The following is a 25,958-nucleotide window of genomic DNA, read 5'->3' on the forward strand; positions in this document are numbered from 1 at the left end:
TTAGGAGCCCTTACAGACACATTACATCACTGATTCCTATTCCCATTTTGCTTCCCCTCCAGGGAAGTCGAAAGTCAGTGATGCCACACTGACAAACAGCCTCAGCAGGTCGGACGCAGCAGGGAACTGGCCTCTGGACATCCAGATGGAGGACTCCTGCTGATGTTTTGTAGGCCTGTTTCACTCCTACATACTGGGCTGTTTGTGCTGCCAGTCAAAAAGTAGGAGATGACTGCTTAACCTCACAGGTAGGACTTACTTGCAGTTTTACTTTAGATAGATATTCAAAAGTAACATGACAGCAGGCTAAAAATGTTCTTGTGTTGTATTCTCTGGTTGAAGGTTGCAAGCCTGTTGCATCAGAAATGATGCAGCTGTATACTGACCTGACGTACTCCCAACACCATTTCAGCATGATGAGAGCTAAACAAAAGGCAAAAGCAGAGAATGATGGTCTCGAGTGCTGCTTTTGCAAAGATATTTCATTGTTGTAACAATAAAACCACTAAAACATGAAGCGAGACCTTGTGTTATTATCAAGGTATGCAAAGGTGGGTTTTTTTGTATTTTTGCTTATGTTAAGATTTTCTGCATCCACCTCGTCTTATTTATACTTAACCTTGTGTCATAATTCTATTTTGCATGATATATTTTGCCATTGCAAGTTCCTGCAACATCCTCAGATATGATTGTTCACTCAGCATCGTATTCTTTAGGTTATAATTAGCATTTCTATACTGTGTTTTAACATTGTCCCACCCACAAATAGTGCAGCTTTTTTGCCGAGGTCAAACATTGCCACTGACAAAGATCTGATGTAAAACAGTCTTCAAACAATACATTTAAAAGCTTTTTCAAGTTGAAATTTATTGGAATGTAAAATACATTTGAAACAAGTATCAAGAATTTCCTTGATTATGTACATCAAAGAAAAGTTAGTAAACATACAGTATACATTTGAACAGTAACTATAGAAAACATATATGAGATAAAGACATTATTGGCAACAGCACTGGTTTATGCTTCTTAGGAACAAAGACAGAGCTTTAAAAAAAAAGCACAAGGTGCACCTAGCACATCCAACATCAACTAAATAAGTGTTTTTGTTTCATTCCTTTTTAAACTGTACCTAATTCAGAAGTGCCACTGAGTGTGACTTTAAGTGTAGCTGGTTTTATTGATGCTCTTTGAGGAATTCTCTCATGTATTCAGCGAGGACTTTAGTGTCCTCCAGAGTTACAGCGTTGTACAGAGATGCACGGATTCCTCCAACTGACCTGCAGGGGGAGACAAGCAGTCATGTTTGAGGCGTACAAATGAAGAAAAAGGAGCCCTTTATGCAACCAGCTGCTGGTATCCACAGACAACCTTACGTAACCTGAAGAAATTCAGAGCCCAGAGTTGTTCGTGCAACCACATGAGGCACATGTCTGTAAAACTAACCTGTGTCCTTTCAGTGAAATCATTCCACGTTTGGAAGCTCCGTCCAGAAACTTCTTTTCCAAGGCATCGTCTCCCTCTTTCTTCCCAACACGAAAAGGAACATTCATGCGGCTGCGGCACGCCTTGTCTACAGGACACCTGAACACATAGAAACATCAGCATGTGTTGCTTTAATTTTCTAATTCATTACTTCAATCAGTTCCTTAATGTTAACTGCCATTGCAGTAAAGACTAAGTTCTACCGGGAGTATTCGGAGGAAATTACCTCTAATTTGCAGTCAGAATGCAATTAGCAGTTAAGCCATTCTTTGTGAATGAATCACATAGGTATCTCTTCTTTAGTTAGTTATCTTAAGAAAGTGAGCTGCTATTCTAAAGACAAATTACTAAAGCCATAAATCCACAGTAATTAAGCTACTTAAAAGTGTGTTTTTTTCCAAACAAACGTAAAGGACGGACGTTAAATTTAGAGAGCTGAAGGCCTTTATGACAGCAAAAAATAAATACATTAATAAATAATAAAATAGACAAATTGTACTTCATCAGTTTGGGGGTTATAACGGTCAAATGTCACAGAAGAAAACTTAAGTCTTCATGAGACGATTCAACACGATACATCTCAGACAATCTATGACCCAAACACCTGGCTCAGTAAATAACCTGGAACAGTTTAAATTAAAAAGGTAGTTTTGGGGTTTTTTTCCCCTGGAAAGTTTAAAAAATGTTGAACTGTCCTGCACCCTGTATACTGATTTGCCTCCAGTGACATGCTTTCTTGAAGAATAGATATAAAAAATATTTAAAGACAAATATCCCCCGAATAACCACTTGAAGGGCTCATTAAGACTACTGTGCTAAATGCTGCTTAAATCTTGGGGCTGGAGCCTTTTGTATTTCAGTCTTCACTTTGGAATCCATCTGTTGGACTATCAGTCAGTGGTGTACAGTATTTCTCTCAAACATAAGTAGAATTTTCTTCCTTGACCAGCTTACTTACGCATAGAAACCATTAGAAGTGCTGATGAGGTCATAAATCATGGACGACTTCTGCTTGTTGAGCGTCTCCATGGCAGCGCTGCTGCCGTTATTCTTGATCCACTCCAGAACCAGGCTCATGATGTAGATGCTGGTAAAACAGCCACACACAGTCAAAGCGATAAAAAATACTTTAGCTGAGGTGTTTCTGTTTTACATGAAAATTCTAAAGTTATATATTCCTCTTTAGATGACACCACTAAAAGAATAATTCCATATGTGGTTAAGACTTTCGCAGGATTCATGGTGACGTATACAAGCGCCTGCGTTGCTCTCACCCTCGACGTAGTGAATGACTATGCGGGAAAGTACTACGAAAGAGGGGGGTGCATACAGTCCTTCAAAGGCTAATGGCTTGTAACGAAGAAGAATTTTAAAATCTTAAAAACAATAATATAGAAGAAGCACAGCCAAAGAAACCGACTATAGCAGCACTGGACAATTGTGGCCATTTTTAAAACATGGTTTCACTCCAACAGTTCTTTATCCACTATGTTTTAGACCTCAAATAGCAGCAAACCCCTACAATATGTGGTCATATCTCCCTTTCCAGGGCTACAAGTGGATGTAAAGCATGTAGTTTTCAGGCTCCTCTCTCGTGGAGCCAGCTGCCTGTTCTGGTACGGGACATGGAAACACTCTCTACTTTTAACACTTATCTTAAAACACACAGTGTCGAAAGAGCTGCCATTTGACTTGATGACTTTTTTGTGCAATACTCACTTAAATATGTTGACTTTTGACCTTTACATAACACCTAACTCTTGACTCTTTTACTTTTATTGCCATCTATGTTCATATTTTACTGCCATTTGCTAATAGCTTTTATATGTGTTGTTAACTCAATTTTATGTGTTCATTCCAAGCTTGTTTCTTTTCATTTTTGTCATGTTCTGTACAGCACTTCTGCTTAAAAAATGCTAAAAATATACAGTTGAGCTGAGGTTGACCATATGAAAAGCTTTGCGGAGCACCGATGCAACACAGAAAGACGAGGCTGGGACCTACAGGTGAGCGAGACTGACACCAGTCTTTTTGCTACACATAAGTCTATAGTTAGCAGCTGGTGAGTTAAGTGTACAGTACAGACAGGGAAAAGGGGTAAACAGTTAGCTTGGTCAGCAAAGGTGCATTAATGCAACATACATATTATTTGAGGAGCCGTTTCCCCTTTACCACATGCAAACCTTATCAACAGCAGCCACCTCTTAGCAAGAGAGCAAATAAGCCTTCAGACAGGTGAAAAATGCAGATAACAATATCAAGAGAAACAGGGATCAGTAAACATATTTTACTTAGTTGGCGATGTCATACCGAAAATCCTCAAACTGTATGAAACAGAGAGACTAATAACCTGAAAAACCCTGCTGAGTGTGTACCTGAAACATGGTGGTGTGTTGTATAGGGAGTTCATCTCAGCCTGCACCTTGTAGTCCAGGACAATGGGACATTCTTTAAGGGCATGGCCCAACAAGTCCTCTCGCACGATGACCACAGTCACACCAGCACAGCCCACGTTCTTCTGAGCACCGGCATAAATGAGCCCAAACTGTACAATGCAAAGGCACACATTAATGTTCGACTAGTTGGGGCACGGTAAATGCTTTCCAGACTGTTAACGTGATCTTCAGTTCTCACTTTGGACACATCCACAGGCCTGGACAGGAAGTTGGAGGACATATCGCTGACGAGGATCACCCCATTTGTCTCAGGCGTGAAGTTAAATTCCACACCATGGACTGTCTCATTACAGCAGTAGTATACATAGGAGGCTGAGGGGTTCAGGGTCCAGCTGCTGGGGTCAGGGATTTCTGGAGGAAGAAACAAAAAAAAAAACCTAACAGTTACCTTACATTAACGGCAAAAGCCCCATCAGCAGACCAAACTGTCAAAAATAAACAAAAAGCTCACAATGACAGTGAAGCACAAACGTCTGCATCCAGTATCAATCCATCAAACTCCTGCTGCTAATGACACAGAAAAAGCTGGTAGACTCCTAAAGTGAGTCAAATTCATCCTGAGAAGACGATAAATAAATTCATAAAATTTTACTGTTAAATTATTTTAGTCGGTACCAGATGAGTTGAGCCATGTTACTGTGCACAGCTGGGTTTGGTTTTAATGTCTTTTCCTTCTGGAAAGTCTCTGTGATTATCTAAAATGCAGTCCTCTATCTCAACCACAACCCAAAACTGATTAATTTATTCTGCTTCTGTGTCTCATTGGCTATTTTAGAGGGGTCCTGTTTCGACCGCCGTGTTTCACGGATGGGAAGAGGCTTTTATGCTGGATCACGCTGTTTTTCTTTGTCCAAACATGACACTTTTCACTTTAATTTCATTTGGTCTCATCAGTCCATGAAACATTTTCCCTGCAGCCTTCTGGTTTGCCCACATGATCTTTTCTTGCAGTTCTGTCATTCACAGCCCTGCTGTTCAGAGTTCCCTTGATGGTGGACTAATGCACATTAAAGGTGACAGATTTTTCCCTTTTCTCTGTTGGTTTAAGCACAGCTGCGCTCACCCCTACTAAAATGCCACTCCTGAGACCAGGTTGTTTTGAGGGATAAAAAAAAAGAGGAGCAAATCAGCAACTACTCACCCTGATCCGCCTTCATGGGGTCATTCTTGACAAAGAAGACAGCTTTTCCTTACCATGGCAACTACTGAGTGAGCAGCAGGGAGGAAGAAAGTCTGTGTACAGAAAGTGACCGTCTCTGACAGAACCAATCAACTATATGAGTTTGAACCAGAGAAGGAGCTCCTGCAGAGGTTCAATGCTCAAGGCTTCAACGGTACTGTGAAGGGTTAGTTTATGTATGTTTGTACATAGGCTTGCTGTCGGTGACACTATTTTATGTGTCTACATAGTTTAGCAAAGCAGCTATAAGCCAGCAACAGATGCTTGTACACAGTGCTTTCACATCAACAGTAACGGACCAGTTCGGAGATGTACACATCATAGCTCATAGTAATGCATGTGTACCATTAATTACTGCGTTTAAACATTTTGTATCAATGTCATTAAACAGTTGTACCTGGAAACCTACATCTTTATCTAACATGCCGATAATGTAACGTTAACACATGCAGTACAGAGCACGGCGTTCAATGTAGTGACAAGAGTGAGGAGAAGATCGGTGGTGTGTCGAAAACACACCTTCTCCACACAGCTGCGTGTTGTCTGAATTACAGAACGTAACCGTCCACCTAGAAAGCATTCGATTAGCAAAGTGATGACATAACAATAATGTTAATAACAGCAATAACTCCTTACAAGTTGGTCTATGCCATATTCAACCCTTCCTTGTGGCTCAGTTTCTTTGCAAGTCCAGCAATAGACCGGACCAAGTAGTTAAAACAGTCCGGGTGGAGTAAACTTGACAAGTTAGGTAAGTTGACACTGAAATCCTCAGTTGCTCATTGTGTAAGATGTTTTTTTTTTTTTAAACCTAGGGGACCTAAAACAAAGTGTCAGGGTTGTGTTTTATATTAGTTTTTGAGTTTGTAGCGACTTCAGACACCTACAAACAGTATATGCTCTGAAGAACAGAATATCTCCCCTTTAAAGAGACCCTTAAAAGGACCCTTTAAATATATTCAGGGGGAAAAAATGCAGGGGTAAGAAAGGTTACTGTGCTTAAACCAACAGATATGTTGAACAAAGCCTGCTTCAGACAGTTGAGAAGAGAGAAGATAACTTGGATTCCTTTATAACTTACAGACTACAACACAGTCTACTTTTTAAAGTTGTGTGAAAACTTGATGAAAGTTCAACTCATCCTCATGAACTTCCAAGGCGTGACCGACTTTAAAAGCACCACCGTACAGAGAGCCCCTCTGAAAACCCCAGTCAGACACAACCATGTGGAAAAGCCCACGGGCATACCAGAGTCTTTCATTTGCAGTCGGGTCCATTGTTTATTACGCAACAACCTGCATCTGCTGCCAGATTTTGTGGAGGGGCTCCTCTTATGCAGCCTGAATGATAAAAACCAACTCACAGGAGCTGAAAATATGTTGGGGGAGGCAGCAGTTTTGGAGGTTTTTTTTTTGGTTAGTTGCCACATTAATTTGCCTTTTGTACTTGCACAAACGGCACAAACACACGTTGTCGTAAACACTCACTCGTGTAACTGTCCAGCTTTGGGTGGACAATGTTGACTTTGCCGTATTTCTCTGCTTCTTTGGCCGCTTTTGCCGACCACGTTCCGGTCACCACGTAATCGGCACACCTGTCCTCTTTCAGGCCAATCAGGTTGAGAGGAACGCCGCTGAACTGTCCAGACCCACCACCCTGCAGAAACAGTACCTTGTAGTTGTCTGGGATATTTCTGTGGAGACGGATGTCGCTGTGTTAAACTCTACAGCACCGAACAAGTAAGACACAGGTTGCAAAGCAGAAAGGGCATCTCAGTGCACTGGTGACACACAATGTCAATAAAATGTCTTCAAGTGAGACAATTAGCTCAATTAAACGTGTACGTTTGTGATATTTAACATAAATTCCTCTGTGTTTCGGGCTTTAATTGCAGAATCTCATGTTGTAAAATTACGTTCAAACTAATCAAGAAACAATAAAAATCACTCCAGAATTCCTAATGATGGGGCTGTCTATTTCCAAGGCTGGTCATATCAACATACTGCCTACTGTGCTGAGCTGAAATTGTACAACAAAGATTAAACAACCCCTGGAGGGCCGGAGGTGTTAGTGGAACAATTTCAGAGAGAAGAAACTGGATAAAACAGAAAAATAAGTCACTTACAACAACTCTCGTAATAGTCCCTCTGTCTTATTAATGATTTTGTTGAAGTCTGACGATCGGTGACTCATTTCTGGTTTGAGCAGAAACAAAAACATTGCAGTTCAATCACCATGTCATTAACATTTACTCCAGATTCCAGAGAGACACAGAATTTAAAGTGGGGTCAGACATGGAGTCACACTCACCGAGAACACTGATACCGATGCCGCTGTAGCTGAGGAGTTCTTTCTGTGCTTGAAGCAGCACCTGCAACACATCACATATTAAGGCCCGTCTTCACCACCACAAAAATGCTATGAGAATGGATGATGACATCTTTAAAACTTTGAACTAAAGAGTCAGATGTCGTTCAAGCCTTCGGAGCAGATATATGTCAGTCTTTGGTGGCATAAGGATTTATTGTAAGGGTTAAGATTAACATTAATTATCAGTATTGACTGAACTGTACTTTACTCAGCCACAACTAATATTTCAGTCTGGTCTACTTTTGGTCTTTCTCCCTTTTAATTGTGCACTAAGGTCAAAAAGGCTTTGTAGGAGCCATCAAATAGGACAAAAAAAAGAAAATGTTCAACTTGAGTAGCTTAAAACAGCACATTTTATTTTTTTTCTGTGTGAAAAGTCACTTAAACTTTAAGAAAAATGGGCACCTGAGATGACCACAGTAGAAAAAATCCAGAGGTGTATTCTCAAAAGTTGAGTTTGGGGTAAGTGATGATGGAGACGCTAACAACTTAACAACCACAAGTAGGATTCGTGTTCTCATTTTGATCCAAATTGTCATCTTTAGTTGCCATCACCTGCATCGTGTCCCATAGGGTAGCAGCTGAGTAGATACCACCTGATTTCAGATAGAATTGCCAACTCATTACCCCATTTCCAGTGCAAAATGATGTCCACTTATTGTCTTGAGTTGGTTATCATGGTCTACTCTGGCAGGCATTCATACTTCCAATGCCACAGGCTTTAAGCTCTGCTCTATATTTATCTGTTGCTTTTGGGGAACCATAGAAATGACTCCACTGATAATTCATGATGGCTTTTTTCACTACTTAACTAAGTCAACATGCCCGGTGCTGAGTGATTTTCCATGAAGTCAGGGTAGTTTGGGGGTTTAAAATGGGGCAAAAACACAAATGGCCCAGCCAACTCCAAACCCTATACCGAAGAATCATTTGTGATCTGGTTGTTTAATTTACTATTAATTGTGCATGAAATCTGATAAGTGAGAGTCGAGATTTGTTTTTCTGCCATCTAGAGGCTGAAACCTGGAGCTGCAAGTGCTGCACAAAGAAGCAGGTTTCCACATGAATGAATGAGGCTGATGCAACTCAATGCACAGTTTTCACTGTTGGAGCTGCAGCCAAAACCCTGAACTCTACTAAAACCAACAATCACCCTTCACATGGGACGTGAGGGGGAAAAAAACACCAGATTTAATAGTAAACGTGTAACTGTTGAGCCTCCACTGTGTATTTAAAGACATCTGAAAACACTATCATCTCAAAAACACCTTTTATGAGTGCATCTGGCTGAAAACAAAAAAAAGGAAAAAAAATCTTCTATCAACGACGATTTAATCGTCTTTACAACAAAGCGTTACTTCGCGTTTAACTGTTTGACAATTAGCTCGCATTTGTGCAGCCTGTCCGCGGATCTATCGACGCACATCGACACAGATCCAAACTTACAGTCTTGGGGAGTTTTGCGGGTCCGGCGCCAAAGTTGATGGTTTGTTTCTCCTCCATGATTTTAAAAGAAAGAAAGATTCCTGTGATCTGAACGTTGGTACTGTCTGCGTCTCCACGACCGTGAGAATGAAATCCGTCTCAACTTCACAAGTCACTCGTTTGGAATTGATGGCTATGTAACACGTTGCGTTCAGGGGATCCTCGTAAACTTGTCTTGCGTAATAACGTAGCCCGAGAATATGGCCTGTCCTGGAAATTCTTGTCACTGTAGCGATGTCGATCGTCCAATTTTACGATTATTTTCTGTAATAAGTTTGCAGCTGAGCACACAGAAGTAGGTAGCCTATTGAAAATTTGAGTTTTTACACGTTGTGAGCAAGAGCTGTAGCAAGATGAACTGCACGAGTATGTTTACGCAAAAAGTTCAAATTGATGAATTTCGCCGGCCAAGACTCTTCTTGAACTAACACAGAAAATGTCAGTCATATGAGATCCTGGTGACTGTTAATTAGTCTGTTGCATGTGTACATTTACATTACATTAAACTTGTTTCTATCCTTGTTGAACTTGTTTTCCTGGTTTTTAAAAAATATTTTTCCAAACTGCTTTCAGTGTATGGGTATTAAAGACATAAATCCACTGTGCTCTGCCAGTGCAAAAACGTATTAAGATGCTATTTTGATGGGGTTTTTTTTATTAATGTTGTTTTGCCTACTCCTGCTAAAGGTTTCCAGCTCCCTGGGAGTTTAATTGAGCCATTAGGCTGTGTTGCATGCACTCCTTTTCTGAGATGTTTGGGTCAAGTGGACAATCATGCCAAAACCTTCAGCTTGGATCTGGTATTTGAGCTTAGGATCCCTATCCTGTCGTAGAGACACCCTAGTTTAAACTTCTTTTTCCTCTTTCAACCTTCTTTTTTTCTAATAGAAGGTGTGACGTTTCGGACTCTTTCTGCACTTTACAGCAATACTCTTACACCTCAGAGTCTGTTGAGTCTTCCTGAAGGTGTGAATCAAAAAACTGATTCAACATAGTCCTAACAAGCTGATAAAGGTCTGAGCTGAGGGTGAAAGTTATGGGAGCTCAAATCTCTTGGTCAACTAAACTTTTATTGCGGTGATCTTTTTCCTTTTTTTCACTCTTTGTGCAAAGCATTTTACAAAACATGACCAATAAAGAGTTGAAAAGAGTCTTTCATCTGGAGCATTATGTCTTTTGGAAATCAGTTTATCTCATAGTAGCCTAACTATTCACAAGAGAAATTGTTGCCCAAACATTTGTATTTTTCTGTACAGCCGTTGGCCTGCTTAGACTGTGTTCCCCTTTTAGCTGAAAGACTGTAACAAAAAGGGTAAATACTGCACTAAAAAGACCTTGAAAACGACCTACTTGTTGAATATTCACCGCTGTGAATTTTTTTCAGCTGGTGTATCACAGTTGGTCATTTTGAATTGTGTAAGGCTGTTTGATATACATCTGTCCAATATTAAAAAATACCCTCAAAGGCAAAATAATCCACTGAACTAGTATCAAGGTCATGATTTTGCTTTGTTGCCTCACTCTGCCTCTCAGACCATCTCATTCAAGCAGCAACAACCTTTAGCTGCAATTTTACAAAGTCACATGAACGCAATTAGGAGTGAATCTGTGCTGCAGGAATCTGGACATTTCCAAAAATAAGTGCTGGTCAGCACTTGTTTTTATTAAAACACAGATTTATATTCCCAGTTGGGGCCTTCCTGTGTGGAGTTTGCATGTTCTCCCTGTGAATGCATGGGTTCTCTCCAGGTACTCCAGCTTCCTCCCACCAAAAACATGCATGTCAGGTTGAATGGTGACTTTAAATGGTGGTTGTTTGTTTCGTTTGTGTCTGTGTGACCCTATGATGGACTGGCAAGGGTGTACCCTACTCCTCACTCCTCACTGACAGCTGGGATAGGCTCCAGTCCTCCACTGACTCTAAATTGGATTAAGCGGGTATAGAAAATGGATGGATGGACAGTATTAGCTTTTAGGTAAGTTGATGAGGATAAACATATGGGCATATATAGCTATCAATGTGCAGGAATCTCTTTGTACTTAATAACTTATATGTTGTACCCGTGCAGCAAACAGTGAAAAGGTTTCAGAAGCCAAGACACTGAGGAAAGTACTTATTGTTTTTGTCATTTAACTTCTGATTTATTTTAACCAAAACATATCCATAAGTTCTCCCTCTTTTTCTACAGGATATTCTGTAAATGCAACACTGCCACCTACCGTATACATCATGTACAAGTAAATCAGCTCAAAAGTTTGAAAGTACAAGAGTTCAAAGACACATGAGACTGCTTCTCTAAATGGCTCCATCTTAGTGTCTTAGTGTTATGCATACTTTCCCCAACATGCAGGGGGAAAAACAGAAGCATAGTATGAACCCAAATAGCCTAGTAAGAGGGGAAAATGCAAGGATGTGCGTACAGTCTTACAACACCTTACAAAACAACACCGTTTCAGGCTATAATCAGATGTAGAGAGTCCATAGAAGAGCTACTATGTGAAGTTATGGGTCCACTGACAAATGTATCAGTATAGTACGGAAAACAACAAGACTGCAGGAAAGAATGGACAAAAGATCGTTGTAGAAAAATCATAAGAGAAGATAAAAGTGGATGAACCTTCAAAAAACGTTCACATGAAAAGCAAACGCCGGTCTGGAAACCCAATCCAGAAAAACCTGTTAGGGATTAGTGAATTTTAGCTGCTAATGAAAGTCACAGAGGCAGAAAACTGACTCATCCTCTTTAAAAGCTAACATGGCACATACCCTGTGTGTTTGTATGTATGTTAAAACCACTCAATTACTAATGTTTACTAATGTAACACTGTCTCAGGATGATTTATATGGAGCCATAACACCATATTTACCTCTTTCTCTTGGATTGTGTGTGTGTCCATTGCAATACCACTGTGAGCACACTGTTCTCATCAGCAGAACATCCTATAAATAAACAACCAATGCACAGTGTCCTAACGGCCAACGTGGCCTTTAGGAACCACATGAAAGAAAGTGCATCTCTGCTTCTCCTTTGGGTGCTTGGCGATCCATATCTCCCCCGTCCTCTGCATCCATATTTCCCACCCTGACACTCCTCCTCGTGCGCCACAGAAAAACAGCAGGGAAGGCATGCTTGAAGGCTTTTCTAAAGTTATTGCCCATGAATGCATAAACCAGCGGGTTGACAGAGGAGTTGGAGTAAGACATGCAGTGACCCCAAATCTTCAGCTGTGAATGGAAAAATAAGGCAGATTTAGATGACAGACAATGACCCTTCTCATAGCTCTTGAGACAGGAAAATCACCCTCTATCACTGCTATCCACACCTCAGCTAAAACTTTATGTGACCTATGTTTTTGCTACCATTTCAGCTCATATGTACAGGTTGTCTGGACCCAGACTCATTTTAGATGGACTGAGGTGATGTGGAAAATTGTTCTGTGGAAAATAACTTTTGAATTTTACAGACATTTGGACCTGCAAGCTAAAGAAGAGAGAGATCACATGGTTCATTGTCACAGAGCAGTCCAGAAGCTAGCATCAGTGACGTACTGAGGTGCAATATTCTCAGATACTGCATACACGGGTTTTCAGGCAACGTGTGCTTACACCAAGACAACTTTTCTATTCGTGAAGGTCTAACTCATTTCAGTAGCACAATTCACATATAGCATGGCTCCATAGTAAAAAAGAGTTGTCATCCACAGACAACATTTGGAAAACTATTAAACTAATAATGTGACACAGAAGTTGTTGAGTTGTTGAGCAGCTAAAATCTGACAACAAGCAAGACTTGGAAAACATTTCACACTTTACAACAGTTCATCGCTTCACTTCTCAGACACTTAGAGAGCTGTTAAAAGAAGATGTGATGCAACACTAACCCAAACATCACCATGTCACAACTTGTTTGAACAGTGTTGCTGTAATAAAATCAAATGAGCCGTTTTAGAACTTAGTCTATGCTTTTACAAATGAAGAAAGAGTTTAAATCATCTCCAAATCACTGCATTCTGTATCAGTCCCTTTACAGTCTGGTCAGTTTGCTCAAGATTAAGTTTGACTATCTGTTAATGGAGTAAAAATGTAGATAAATTCACCTTGTATAAAATGTAACTGCGGAGGCCAAAAGCTTGTAGCATGATGCAGACCTGGATGGGACCCCAGCAGATGAGGAACAAGGCCACCATCACCACCACCATTCGGGAGACTCGTGCGTGCATTGCTGCTGCTCGCTCTGCCTGAACCTGTAGCTGGAGCAAAGATGGCTTGGTCGCGTGTTTGAAATGATCCGAAACGTTTAGTTTTACAAAACATGAAAAATGCTCCTTACTTGGTAGCTACTGTCAGTTGGATTCACGCTGGGCTGGCCCATGCGTTTGAGCATGAAGGCATAACAGGCGATAATGGTAAGCAGGGGCAGGAGGTAGACTGCGAGGAAGCTGTAGATGATGAAGACTCTCTGGAGGTGGGGAGAAGGGAAGACTTCGGTGCAGTATGTCTGTGGGCCAAACCAGTATCCTGCCTCCAGACGCTGATACACAGCTACGGGGATGGACAGGAGCAAGGAGCCTGGAGGGGACAGAGGACACAAGAGACTGACAGCATCAGGTCCATAACAGGCTCATTTCTTTCTCACACCAGTACAATTCAGGTCAATGCTTAGTTTTGCCTCGTCTGCAGGAGTTTGGTGGAGAGGCTTTGAGGGTCGCTGCTTCGGCTTTGGGTTTTTTTTGTCACCAAAACATAGAAATATTTGCAAGGGATTAAATGTAAATAGAGGCATTAAGGTTATTTCTCTGTCTTGTTGCCAAGATAATCTGTGTTTGCGACTTAATTGTGTCATACCTATCCAGATGGACACTGAGACAACCAGAGCCATGCGGGGGGTGCGGTTTCGGAGTGACTGCAGAGGGTAGACGGTCACATAGCAGCGGTCCACGCTCATAGCAGACAGAGTGATGCACGTTGCCTGCGCCGTCACCTGAAAACAGATGCAGCAGACACACACAGAGGGTAGGTTTGTAATTTTATGCTCTCATTACACACCGAACATTTAAACTCTTTTCTGAAACTTCACACATTTTAGTTTAAAAGCCCACAAAGTGCAACACTTTCAATACTAGCTTTTTTTCTGAACTATTAACACAACCCAAATGGAAGCCGACTATGTCTTCATTTGTTCGCAATACTTTCTGAAAGAATCTACGATAAACTGCAACAAAGCAAGAATGGATACAAGATAAGAAGAACTTTAAGACAAATTATTCAAAAGCAACAACAAAAAGTCTTATTTGATATACTTCTGCTCTCTTTGGGACAAATTTTCATCTAAAATCTGGAATCATAAACATTAGTTTTGTGTCTTGAAACAGTAAACAATTAGCATGCATATGTTTATTATATAATAAGGCATTTTGTGCATTACGTAATGAAGTAAAATATATTTCAGTGGTTAGTTTGAGTTAGTTTCCTAATATTCCAGATGTTGTAAAGAATAAAAAACATTTTATGTAATTCATTCAACATTTATTTGACTGTGATCTGATCGGATCATAGTTTTTAAGTCATACATTATTACATCTTATGCAGCCATTCAAGTACTTTCACACTTACATAGCGCACACATGACTTTGAGACATAAAGATAAAGTCATTAGGTTGAATTTCTGTGTGTGCGAATGGTAGAATATTCACTCACGTTTTGACTCTGATTTGTTTTTAGCATGATATTCACCTAACAGCTTCAATTACAAGTAACCTCTACCGTAAAACAAGTTCCAAATTAGCTCCTTACCTTTACTGATGTAGTATTTCACAAACTGCTTGCACATTTTGTTATTAGGGCGTCAGTAGAGCATCATGTCTGGGGTCCTGGTCACGGTTAGAGCTACAGTTAACTTCAGGCTGGGTTAGGGTTAGGGCTGGGCATAAACTGGTAATGGTTGAGGTCAGGTTTAGGGTTTAAGTTTTCGACAGTTAAGCAAAAGCCAACACAATCGCCTCATAAGAGCAGCTTTTGAGTCGTGTGTGAGTTAGTTTGTGTGTGTATCTTACTTGTTGAAGGTAGTTAACCAGACGGCACATGAACTCTCCAAAGATCCAGCTGGGCAGTGGGTACAGTGTGGCAGTGAAGGGCACGCAGCACACCAGAAACAAGATATCAGTTGTCGCCAGGTTTACTGGAAGAGGACAAGAACAGTTATTTCTAAACAGACAAATAAAATATAGGACACATTAACATTAGATGTATTCAGCTAAAAAGCAGCTGCTGAACATTCTGTCTGTTAGATTTTCATGTTCAAGCAGCTTTGTCAATGATCCATTTTGTCTTAAGATGCTGCTTCATGCACCTAAAACTCTGTGGGAAGCAAAACCAATCAGAATTTATTTTCCCACGGAAAAAGTAAAGTAAATAATTAGATTAATGGTAGAGCAAAAATAAAGTGCCATGGGTTGTGATTCATGAGAATAAAAGTTGTATAAAACCTACAGTAACATGATATCTAATTCACCTAAACATTCGAAAATGATTTAACGGAAGAACCAACAAAAGTAAAGCAACTGGAAACACTAGTGGCTGCCCTTCAGAGAGTTTACCGATGTAGAAGTTGGTGACAGTTTTCATCTGCTGATGCTTGGTGACCACATGGATGACCAGCGAGTTCCCAACCAGACCGACCAGCATAATGAGGCCAAAGAAAGTGGGGACAAGCCAAGCGTCGACCAGCAGCGGGGGGCCTTGGCTTTCCAGAACTGTAGAATCGTTGCATGCAGACTCGCAGTTTGGGCTGTTGCTGGCTCCTGATTCTGCAGCCATCCTGACAAAACACAGACACGAGGATTTCTTTGAAACATAGGCATTTTTACGAACCAGATCATGAAGATGTAAACCAGAGAAACTACATTAACAAAGAACAGAAGTGGAACAACAAGGTGTTGTATTTATATCCAGAATATGATTTTTTTCCTTAAGATTATTTCAAAGCACAACTGCAATCAGTCTAGAGGGTTTTCTCTGTCAAAGACTTTGCTTACCTGAGCTGTTTCTATCTGCTTCTGCTGCGTTCCCTCTTTCTGCCTTGTAAACTGCGGTTTGGTCCGCGATGGGCAGCCGTTCAGCTCTCAGCGGGGTCGAGATGAAAGCGCTGATATAGACCACCAGAAGTGGAGGGGTGGGAGTATGGAGGGAGGTGGTGTGTTATGTTGAGCATTAAACAGAAGCTCCATCATCACCTGCAATTACCCAGGACTTAGTGTCCCTGTAACTGCAGGTGGATTTGAATGACGTTGTGTTCATTGCTCAGCCTGCCGCTCATCCTTAAATTAAGCTGAGTCAAGTCTTCAGCCGAGGTTAAAATTCTGAAATGTAACTGTACAGATATATTAAAAAATGTCAGAAATTGTCTGTCTGATTAACTGCTTGGTTGAATCCAGCAACTGTGTGTTCACAGCATTCAAGAGATTCAACAAAGTTGTTGAGCAAGGCAGTGACAGCTGACTTTGTGCAAAATCATGGGAATCATAATGACTTGTTTGTAAAGACAAAATGAAAATGAATGCTCAGAGGAAGCTGCTGTGGGTCATGGTGACTGTACATCGTAATGTCCCACCACTTCAGACACAACAAACAGTCTTTTAAAGCTGGCATTACATCTTTCCCAGCCTTGGCTGTCAAGAAGCAAGTAGAAAATCTTGCCAGATTCCCAATCAAATGTGTGTGGAGGGTATTTGATAAAAAAAAACGTTGTGCTCGTTGTCTTTGTGGTTGTTGATTGTCATATTCTCCTTGCACCCAAAAGAATTAGATATACATGCTTTTCTTGAAACGAACAAACAAAAATAACTAACTTTTGTTTTACAGTGCACAACAATGTGAGCTTTAATAAGCAGAGATGTGCGTTTTCTCTTACAGTAAACAGATCTCATTACTTCTCAGTCAGGATTTGGAGGAATCAAAGAATTTTCCATCTTCGGATGGCATATTAGATGTTTGCATTTTCTCAGCACATCTACACCAGAAACCAGCATGCTGGTCTTCTGTTTTTCAAGTACTGCAACAGTGATCAGTCTGCTCTAAAATACTTAGGCTGCATTCAGTTTGATTTTATTCTTTTGTCCCTCTTAAACATTATTCAAATGACCAGCAAAGACATGGACTCTGACTAGTGGTGTTCATCTGGCATTCCACTGGACTCCAAATTTCTTTGAGGCACCTAAAAACAGCTTCCTTTGTAGGTCGGCCAAGTCCTCAAAGAACCACTCAGTGGTCGGCACTAATTAAGGATAAAGCGACAAAACAATGAGTAAACAACTGATCTCCTGACTGCTCTGGCTATGCATCTGCTCATATTTGGTTCCGCTGAAGTTACTGTTAGGAGTATTTCATTTCTACCATTGCCAAGTTCTTGCTTAAAGGGAATATTTGGGTTCCTCTCATTATAAAGAGCCCAGAGATTATTTTTGTTACGCACTACCACAACATAAAAATCTACTGAACTTAGAGTCAAACTGCAAAGATTTTGTTTTGAGAATGCTCAACAAAATAATTACTTTCTATTTCAAGCTTTGTGAAGGCAGGAAAGAAACATTTTACTTCTTTATAATTTCTAGGATCTATAAGAAAAACCTTTCTTAAATCACAAAGAAAAGAAAGTATGTAAACACATTAAACCCTGAATCTTGTGCATTGGAAGATGATAGAGTGATCTGATGTCTGAAGTCTATGCAGTATGTTGGTTTTTTGTTACTGTTAGAGCTATTTGGTCACTGACCATTTTGGGGGGAAGGTTTAAGAGGCCTCTGCTGTTCACACAATGAGGGTCTGGTCCAAGCCTGCACACCAAGGATGCACAGATGTGTCTCCTGCTTTTTAAGCTGTTCGGCAACAGAGGGGGATGAGTCAAAGGGCAGGACCTTGGATTCGTCCACCAGGTGTGCAGAAATAACAGGATTTGAGGATTGCAGCGTTCCCTCCTGAGAAGAACACTCTGCAGTGTTGGGGGGAGGGACAGGCACTGAAGCAGGCAAGCTTTCACGCAGGTAATCTCGCCTCTTAAACTGACAGTTGGACAGCTGCTTAATGTTTTCAGGGAGGACGGCTCTGGATCTGAACGTCCCACGGCCCATCTCTGTGTACTTTAGGACGGAGAGGTTGGCTCTGTTTCGAGGATCAGTTTGAGCAATTTTACAGGATGGAGGATTCCTCTGAGGCAAAGCCTTTAGTAAGTCAGACATCTGGGAAAATAAGTTGCAGGTACAGAAAAGGGGTCTTATACAGAATTGTTTGATTCCTATTACTTTCATTAACTGCAGCATTTCCAAATGCTGCAAGCTGCTGCCTTCAGAGACTGTGCTCAGGTGACTGAACTCCATGGAGGTTCAGTTTGTTCTGAGGTTAGAAAGTGGCCAAAAGAAGTCAACTGAAGTACTTTAAAAGAGAATCTAACTCGTGTTTGCAAACTTGGATCGTCAGTCACCAAAGTTTATTTTCATGATATGCATATTAGTTAAAAAAAAACTTTAAAGAAAACACCACCTCCTTCCCTGGATGCTTGAGAGCATGAATAAAATCAACACCATTTTCAGAAATACAATGAGACATAAATTCGGTCTGCTACATTTAGTTGTTACCTTGAGTTCATAAAGCTCTCTGTTCTCAGAACCTCCATCATTGTTTGGATTGCTCATGACCAACATCAGGCAAAGTGCCCAGTTGTAAATTTAGTAAAGCAACGATGCCAGTTGACCTCCTTGCTGTCCCGAGCAGGCCATCTTTAGCCACGATCCCGTATCCATATGGTCTTAGAAAACAACTGATCCATCTCCATGACAATTCAGATGAAGATTCTAATGCAACCGAGCCAGCTCCACGACAACAGGTCAAAGTCCCAAAGGCACACTGAGGAATATGAAACAGTGGACACATGACTTAGTTTAGCCATTTATTATTTCATATGTACACGGACATATTGCACAGGTTACAAATCTTAAAAGCTCACGTTCTAAACAAAGTTCTGGCTTTGTTCAAGTTCAAGCAAACAGAAACCAACAGAAACTTTGCCTTATTTTATGAGAGGGATACATGTTTTGTGCGTTGTTTTTTTGTGCGTATGTGTTGTTCAAGGAATTTACATTTTTTCTGTATTTACACACAGAGATAAATATATACTTTTTTTACTTTACAAACTGATGAAACAGTTTCAAGACACTCAAACTGCTCCACTTTTCTTTTTCTTTTGCACACTACTGGTACTCGACAGTGGATGATAGAACACAGTGTTATAGTGTGTTTATCAAACAGCTGACGTCGGCTTGCATTCACATGTGGACTTTGGTGGATTTAAACCTTGACACAGGATACTCAGGAGCACCATGCATCATCCTCTTAGCCATACCAACTTAAACTTCATAAACTTTCAGCTTTAGTGTACGTCTTTTCTTGAGCCATGCTTTGTTCTCCTGCATACAAAACATAGATGAGAAAAATCTCTATGTGTGTAAAATGGAAAGCACACCAAAAAATGTATAAGAAAGCACCTGGCTTCTCAGGTCCTACGGTTTCTGTCCTGATGGATTTGCCTACAGTGTGAATTAAACGTTTCCTCAAAGCATGAAAAAGCATACTTGTGTTTCACTGGTATGTCTGTGTGAGTGGTTTGCAGGAACAGCAGTGTCAGGAACTCAGGGGTGTCCACATCTCAAAGATTTCCTCACATCCAAATTCCTCAGCGGAAGTCTCTCAGTCTTTATAGTTCAGACGGGGTTTGGAGCAGGGAGGGTGTAGCAGGACGGAGGCTCCATGATGCTTATATGTTGAAGCTTTCCCCACAGCCACAAGTGCCCTTGATGTTGGGATTGTTGAAGACAAATTCACTGGACAACTTTGACTCCACAAAGTCCATCTCGGTTCCCAGGAGGGTCAGCTGCGCCTTCTTCTCTATGAACACTCTCACACCTGAGAAGAAAAAGAAAAAGAAGAAAACATTACAACGAACTGGGGCCTATACAACGAAGCTAGATTTATAACTTGGCAAAGTTAATTTATGGGATGACATTGCCATCTATGCACTTCTCTACTTGTGCACTGGAGCAGGGTCAAGTAAAACATGTCCAAACTCTGACTGCTGGCCAATCAGTTCCCTTGTGCATAGATAGTTAGAGTGTGTAGATCTCTTTGTTCTTAAAGGGTTACAGGCCATCAAAACCAACTTTCCCTGACGAACAACCCTACGTCAGATGCCTCCGCTGACGGAGCTGCTTATCTTAAACACAGGCTGACTGAAGCACACAGCCTCTGGACTTGTTGACCTTTAAAGATTTGCAAGGTAAGGAGGAAATGTCTTAAATCTCCAGATAATAAAATGTTTTTTCATCCAATTATATGTTACATAAATTCATTTTCATTACTTACACTCATCTTTTTTTTTAAAAGAAAATTAACTCATAGATTTCAAATAAAACCTTTTAAAAATCTTTTTTTTTTTTAAAACTGTTTTTTTGCTGGGTGAGGAGTGAGTTCTTTTGTATTAATAAAATGAATGATATCCTGTAAATTATCAAAGAAATCAGTAAAGAAAAACTTGACGATATTAAATCGTGAAGGATTGCCATGTGAAGACGATCTGTAACGATCTGTCAAACTGCAGAGATCGTGGGCTCGTTTAGGGCACATTCTATAAATTGCAGTTCTATGCTGATGCACCGACGCACCAGACGTAGTACGTCATCAACCTGCCCGACCAATCACTGCAAATTATGGGCAGTGACGAGCTTTCGTACCCGCCTCCTTGTTTGTGTGTGTAGCAGTAGCCGCATGGAGAGCTAAGGCTGAAAGCCAAACGGAGGAGTTGGTCGCTTAACAAAGTAGTTGAGCCGCGGTACGAGCTGCCCAGCCGAAAATACTTCTGCAACATTGCCTGTTTTTCATTTTTCAATTTAAGATTGTGATAAAATCGAAATCGTGATTTTATTTTTAAAAAATCGTGATGAGATATTTTTGCCATATCGCCCACCCCTATGCCAAAAACTGCTTTAATTGAACTTTTAGGAAAGGTTTCAGCCAAGTTAGTTTCATAAGAAAGTTTTTTTTCCCCCTGGAGCATCAATTAGGTCGTTTAAAATAAGCAGCAAGAAAAGGCAAACCCAACATTAGTAAGGTACACAATTTAACTTTTAGTTGTGTGAGCAAGAGTCTAGAGAAACTGAATCTTTCAGAGGGACAGAACAGAGGAGCTAATCCCAGCATATTTTGATTGCCGGCATTTTGTCTTCTAATTTAGATCATGAAATCCGCAATAGAACTTCTGCTTTAAGCTTGTAGGTGTTGCTTTAAACCAGATAACAAAAAGATACCATGTATTTGCTGAAATTGCGTCACAGTATTCTGCCTAATCAGAAGCAAACAATATAAGGAGCTGCAACATAATAGACAAAAATCATTTAAAAAAAAAAATCATTGGCTACATCTTCAAGCAATTCCATTTTTTCAAGATGTTACCTCTCTCTAATTTTTGTCATGACAAACATTGGACTAACATATATGTTGTCCAGATACCACAAATGAACCTTACAATAAGATCTGACAGATCTTTGTTCGTTTTCACAGGCAAAGCTTCAAGAATAAAGATCTGCACTTACCATCCTGCAGCACTTCCTCGTCTGATTTGTCTCTCTCTTTTGTGTAGTCCAGTGTGTAAGTCAGTCCGTTACAGCCACGTGTTCTCACTCCAACCTTCAAACCGATCTGATGACACACCAAACACATGTCAGTATCCTCTTTTTTATTCCCCCACTTTGCTACAAAATAAACAGTGTGAGAAAATCTAATGATGAAAAGAGCACAGACGTGTTAAACAGGAAAAATGACAAGAAATACGTCAATCAAAACTTTGTGTGGAGGCTCCCTCTTGTCTCTGTAGCAGATTGACATTGTAAGTTACAATCCAATAATCAATTTGTCAGTGTCTCCTTCCTCTGAACAAGGCTGAGATTTCCCTTGTATGATCTTTAAATTTCACTTCAAGAAATCTGGTGCCTACAAACAAAAGTCATTTTGTTTTTTATTATTTGCTTTTCCCTAAAAATTGTATTATTCATAATTCAGTACATAAAATATTTATTGAAAAATAAACTACTTAAAACTGCACATTAGAGACTCGCTGTCTTCTAGATGATAAGAGGTTTCTGTGAATGATGGTCATATCATATACTCACATATTCTGGTTTGTCTTGTAACAACCACCTGATCTTGCTCACAGCTGCTGGAGTCTAAAGAAAAGACAACAGAAAGTAGAATATTACTCCTCATGGCTACAGTATGTGATGGATTCAGATGGAGGCTGTTTATTTTGCAGACGCTGGCTTTTGGGAAATAACTGTGAAAAGAATAAGAATGGAGAAAAGCATGGCGGTGTGCTGAGCTAGTTTAAAGTTTCCTGGGCTGTTTTGATACCATTTATTCCACCAATAAAACACTGTAGCAAGGTCTGAGACCTCTACTTGTCTTAAATTACCAGATCTCCCAAAGGCTCTGATGGAACTGAGCGCATGTTGGTACAGAAATGAGAGATCTCAGCATTTTGGCTCTCATGTGGAGGCATTTGGGAGCTTGAGATTAACGACTCAAGCCACAAGGTGCTAATCCCTTAAACCTTTAAAATGTGATCATCTGTATGTGCGGCCGATTCCAAATGTTCAGAACACCCGAGCTGTGCCACAGCCTGGAGCTGTGTCATAGTTGTACGCTGAACCAAGGTTAGTACTGATGTCCAAACTAAACTTGTAGAGTGAGGAGCAATAACTGAACAAGAACAAGCATCTTGAATGAGATTTTATTTTACTTATTGATTTAATCTTTGTCTATAAAGGGAGAACCACACTATATTACACAATGCATTACCTAATTATAAAGTTATGATCATATCTATTAAGTCATCATAAAGACAATGGCTCAGACAGGACAAAGGAAATAACTACAAAGTGAAACTTGTGCCGTGTCACATTTCCACTACGTTACATTTACTTCAGTCAACTCCTTTTATCAACTCCACACAAACACATTATCTTTCAGCAGCACAGCAAAACTCATCAGCTGATACTCCCCATCAGCACATTTCAACCCACCCATAACAAACAAACCATGACTCAGCATCAACAGCTTAAGTCTCAGACTATTTTATTAACACTATCACACAGATGTCTACAGTGTGAAAGGCAAGCGGTAGTTAACTAACTACTTATTACTTTCTGGTTTATTTTCTCCTTATGAAAAAACAAACATTAAAGAGAGACAGAAATCCTTTGTGTGTCACCTTTTTGATGCAAATGAAACCAATAACTTCTTCCAAGTTACTTGGTTCCTTTTTCTTTGACTTAAAAATAGCTGTTTTGTTTGACTTTCTAACTAAATAACAGATGTAAGTGTCAATAGATTATTATATTAAATAGTCAAAGATTAGGAGTTAAGCACCATGAGATCCACATTTTGTGTCCTATAACACATGTAGTAGAAGGGGGTACAAACTGTGTCGTTCATACAGTTTACTAGAAATTATGATTATGCAACATGATGGAGGTCAATCCAGTTATTTGGATAAAAATTAATTGTCACAAGCAGTTCAATGCAATCAAAAGAAGAACATCACAGATAGATAATGTATCAAATTCAAGAAGAAAATAAGGCTAAAATATTTTTAAAAAACTAGTCTTCATAATCACCCATTTCTCCTTAGTCTGAAATCTAATTACCATCAAGGGTATAACATTGTTTTTAAATCATCAAACTATTTGGCGATACTTTCTGTAGCACCGGCATTCAATGCCTCAACACTCAGTTAACCAAAAATATCCTTTAATTTGGCACGTGTGTAACCAAGTTGCTAAAAGGACCTCGACTTTCATCTAACAAATACCGATTTTAATAGCGAAGTACAAAATGCATGTTAAATGTTCAAACTTTTACTTTAGCAATTACATTACCAGTAATTTATTGCTAGAGTGCAATATAGCTCCTGCAACAACTGTAAAGGGTCAATCAAACTACTTTAAATCTGCGATTCAGTTTATCAAGGTCATGATGTAAAATAAGCTTTTGTAGCTAATCTCGCCTTTTAACGTGCACAGGAAGTGTGTTAACGTTATTGTGTGGAATATGGGAAATGCGTGACCCCTGTGTTCTTGCACTATGCAAGACACAAACATTCAGGACATTCCCTTGAGGAAGGGTTGCCTGCGGTGGAATATTCAGCTTTTTTCATATATATTTTGCTAGTTTGTCTTTCCTGCCACTGAACCGAATTTCATCGAAGGTGATGGGGACGTTCAACGTAGGGAAAGACATCGTGCATCGAATTGACTCATTATTCATGTATTTATGTGATGTAAGGGGGCAGCTAACCCCACTTTAAAAGTAGTACTAGTGCGGGCACTGCCCTAGGTGTCCTATTTTCCTGCGGGTTGCACCGTTATTACCCTCCTGAAAGCCACACGCACATTTGCATCGCTCTCGTGTATATTACAGCTCTTACTAAAGATATTCAGATTTTTTGGGGACATGTTTTCTTTCAATTTTCTGGTTCAAGTTAGACTTTTCCGTAGTTGATAGAACAGCAGGGTAGTTATAGTATTGCCTTCTGCATAATGACAGCATCGGGTTAACCATCAAACTTGAATAAACGAATCGTGAATGTATACCAGTTAAGTCAAGCTCTTAACAAGAATAAATAAGTGTTGTTTTACGAAAAAGCACCAAGAAGCTATATCAGCGTCGTTCTGCGGCTAATGCTCAAGTCACAGACTGTTAGCTAACTTAGCCAACTTACACAACTAACACCACACCACGACCGTTGGAGTGAACAAAACACTTTAAAAAATACAAAGTTCCCAACAGAAAAGGTGTACATTGCGTGAGCTTTAAACGCAAATGTTTAACTTACCAGTGTTAATGCAGCTCTTGTAGGTAAAATCTTTCTTTTATTGACCGCTCTGACGGTCGCTCTCACCAAGGAGGCAGACATGTTGATACTGCTAAAATCACAACATAGAATTGCGCAAGCGTAGAAAGAAATTGGCCACTACCCCAAGTCAACGATTGGCTAAAATTATGACAGACAGATGCGGTAGCCAATGAGTCATAGGTAAAGATCTAGAAACACGTTGTTACATAACCTGTTTGTAATCTCACTTACGTCACACGTGCAAGTACCTAACACGAATCATGTTTCTCCGCTTGAATTATCTTGCGGTAAGTACAATAATTTAATTAATTATTTAAGAATATCTTGTCACACTTATATTTCGACAACTAACCAAATGAACGACCTCTTAGCTCCAAGTGTTTATGGAACTCTGTGTCCCCAATGAGACCCATGTGCCCCCCCCTCTCCCGCCCTCCTGCACTTCCTGACAGTGAGAGCACAGACAATAGAAACATAACAAATATGAAACTCGTGTTACGATTATCTTCTGTAAAATTGATCTGAACCTTTCTTAAATAAAATAACACAAAGCTTTGTTACTGGACCTAACTTTTTAAATTAGAAGGGTTTTGACTTGAAGCAAACTAGAGTCTATTGACCCATTCCCCGAACATGTACAGGAGGTTTTAAAATCTCTGGGCGCTCTTCCTCTATGGCTTTCTGAGGACAGCAGTGTCGTGGACGAGATGTAAGTGAGCGTGCCCTGCCCTCGAGGTTTGAAGAGGAGGAACGCTGAGGAGGAAACACCATAATCCATTTTAAGATTTCAAGCATCTTTCTGCAACATTTCATGTGGCACACGAATTTTCCTGGGATCGTATTAAATAAAACAAACTAATCTGCACTGCGGCCCATATTTATTATATTTACTCGAATATGCCAAAAATGTCTCCGTCGACTGTCTCTGAATGTAGTTTTCTGTAAAGTAGGGGCATGGTAGCTTTTACAAGCTACAAAAATGGTAATAAATATTTTCTTAAATAGAGAAACGTTCAAAATAAGTTATAATGT

The 25,958-nt window shown here is 40.0% G+C and overlaps 3 protein-coding genes across 3 annotated transcripts; all 3 read right to left on the bottom strand.

Moving 5' to 3' along the window:
* Positions 1-882: 882 nt before the first annotated feature.
* On the bottom strand, positions 883-9,081 carry psat1 (phosphoserine aminotransferase 1). Its single transcript, XM_072387523.1, has 9 exons — positions 8,935-9,081; positions 7,429-7,489; positions 7,244-7,313; positions 6,606-6,811; positions 4,117-4,289; positions 3,858-4,027; positions 2,441-2,569; positions 1,444-1,581; positions 883-1,277 (listed from the first exon to the last, which is right to left on the bottom strand). Exons 1-9 carry the CDS (start codon positions 8,989-8,991, stop codon positions 1,175-1,177), a joined length of 1,107 nt encoding a protein of 368 aa, XP_072243624.1. The 5' UTR covers positions 8,992-9,081; the 3' UTR covers positions 883-1,174.
* Positions 9,082-11,810: 2,729 nt separating this feature from the next.
* kiss1rb (KISS1 receptor b) lies at positions 11,811-16,137 on the bottom strand. Its single transcript, XM_072387524.1, has 7 exons — positions 16,009-16,137; positions 15,571-15,791; positions 15,028-15,152; positions 13,820-13,955; positions 13,305-13,543; positions 13,072-13,224; positions 11,811-12,199 (listed from the first exon to the last, which is right to left on the bottom strand). Exons 2-7 carry the CDS (start codon positions 15,788-15,790, stop codon positions 11,963-11,965), a joined length of 1,110 nt encoding a protein of 369 aa, XP_072243625.1. The 5' UTR covers position 15,791; positions 16,009-16,137; the 3' UTR covers positions 11,811-11,962.
* Positions 16,138-18,901: 2,764 nt separating this feature from the next.
* On the bottom strand, positions 18,902-25,023 carry isca1 (iron-sulfur cluster assembly 1). The gene is made up of 4 exons (XM_072387525.1): positions 24,906-25,023; positions 22,186-22,239; positions 21,610-21,715; positions 18,902-19,927 (listed from the first exon to the last, which is right to left on the bottom strand). Exons 1-4 carry the CDS (start codon positions 24,984-24,986, stop codon positions 19,779-19,781), a joined length of 390 nt encoding a protein of 129 aa, XP_072243626.1. The 5' UTR covers positions 24,987-25,023; the 3' UTR covers positions 18,902-19,778.
* Between the last annotated feature and the right edge of the window lie 935 nt (positions 25,024-25,958).

This window comes from Leuresthes tenuis, unplaced genomic scaffold, assembly GCF_036924035.1.
Source record: "Leuresthes tenuis unplaced genomic scaffold, fLeuTen1.0.hap1 SCAF_6, whole genome shotgun sequence".
Classification (NCBI taxonomy): domain Eukaryota; kingdom Metazoa; phylum Chordata; class Actinopteri; order Atheriniformes; family Atherinopsidae; genus Leuresthes; species Leuresthes tenuis.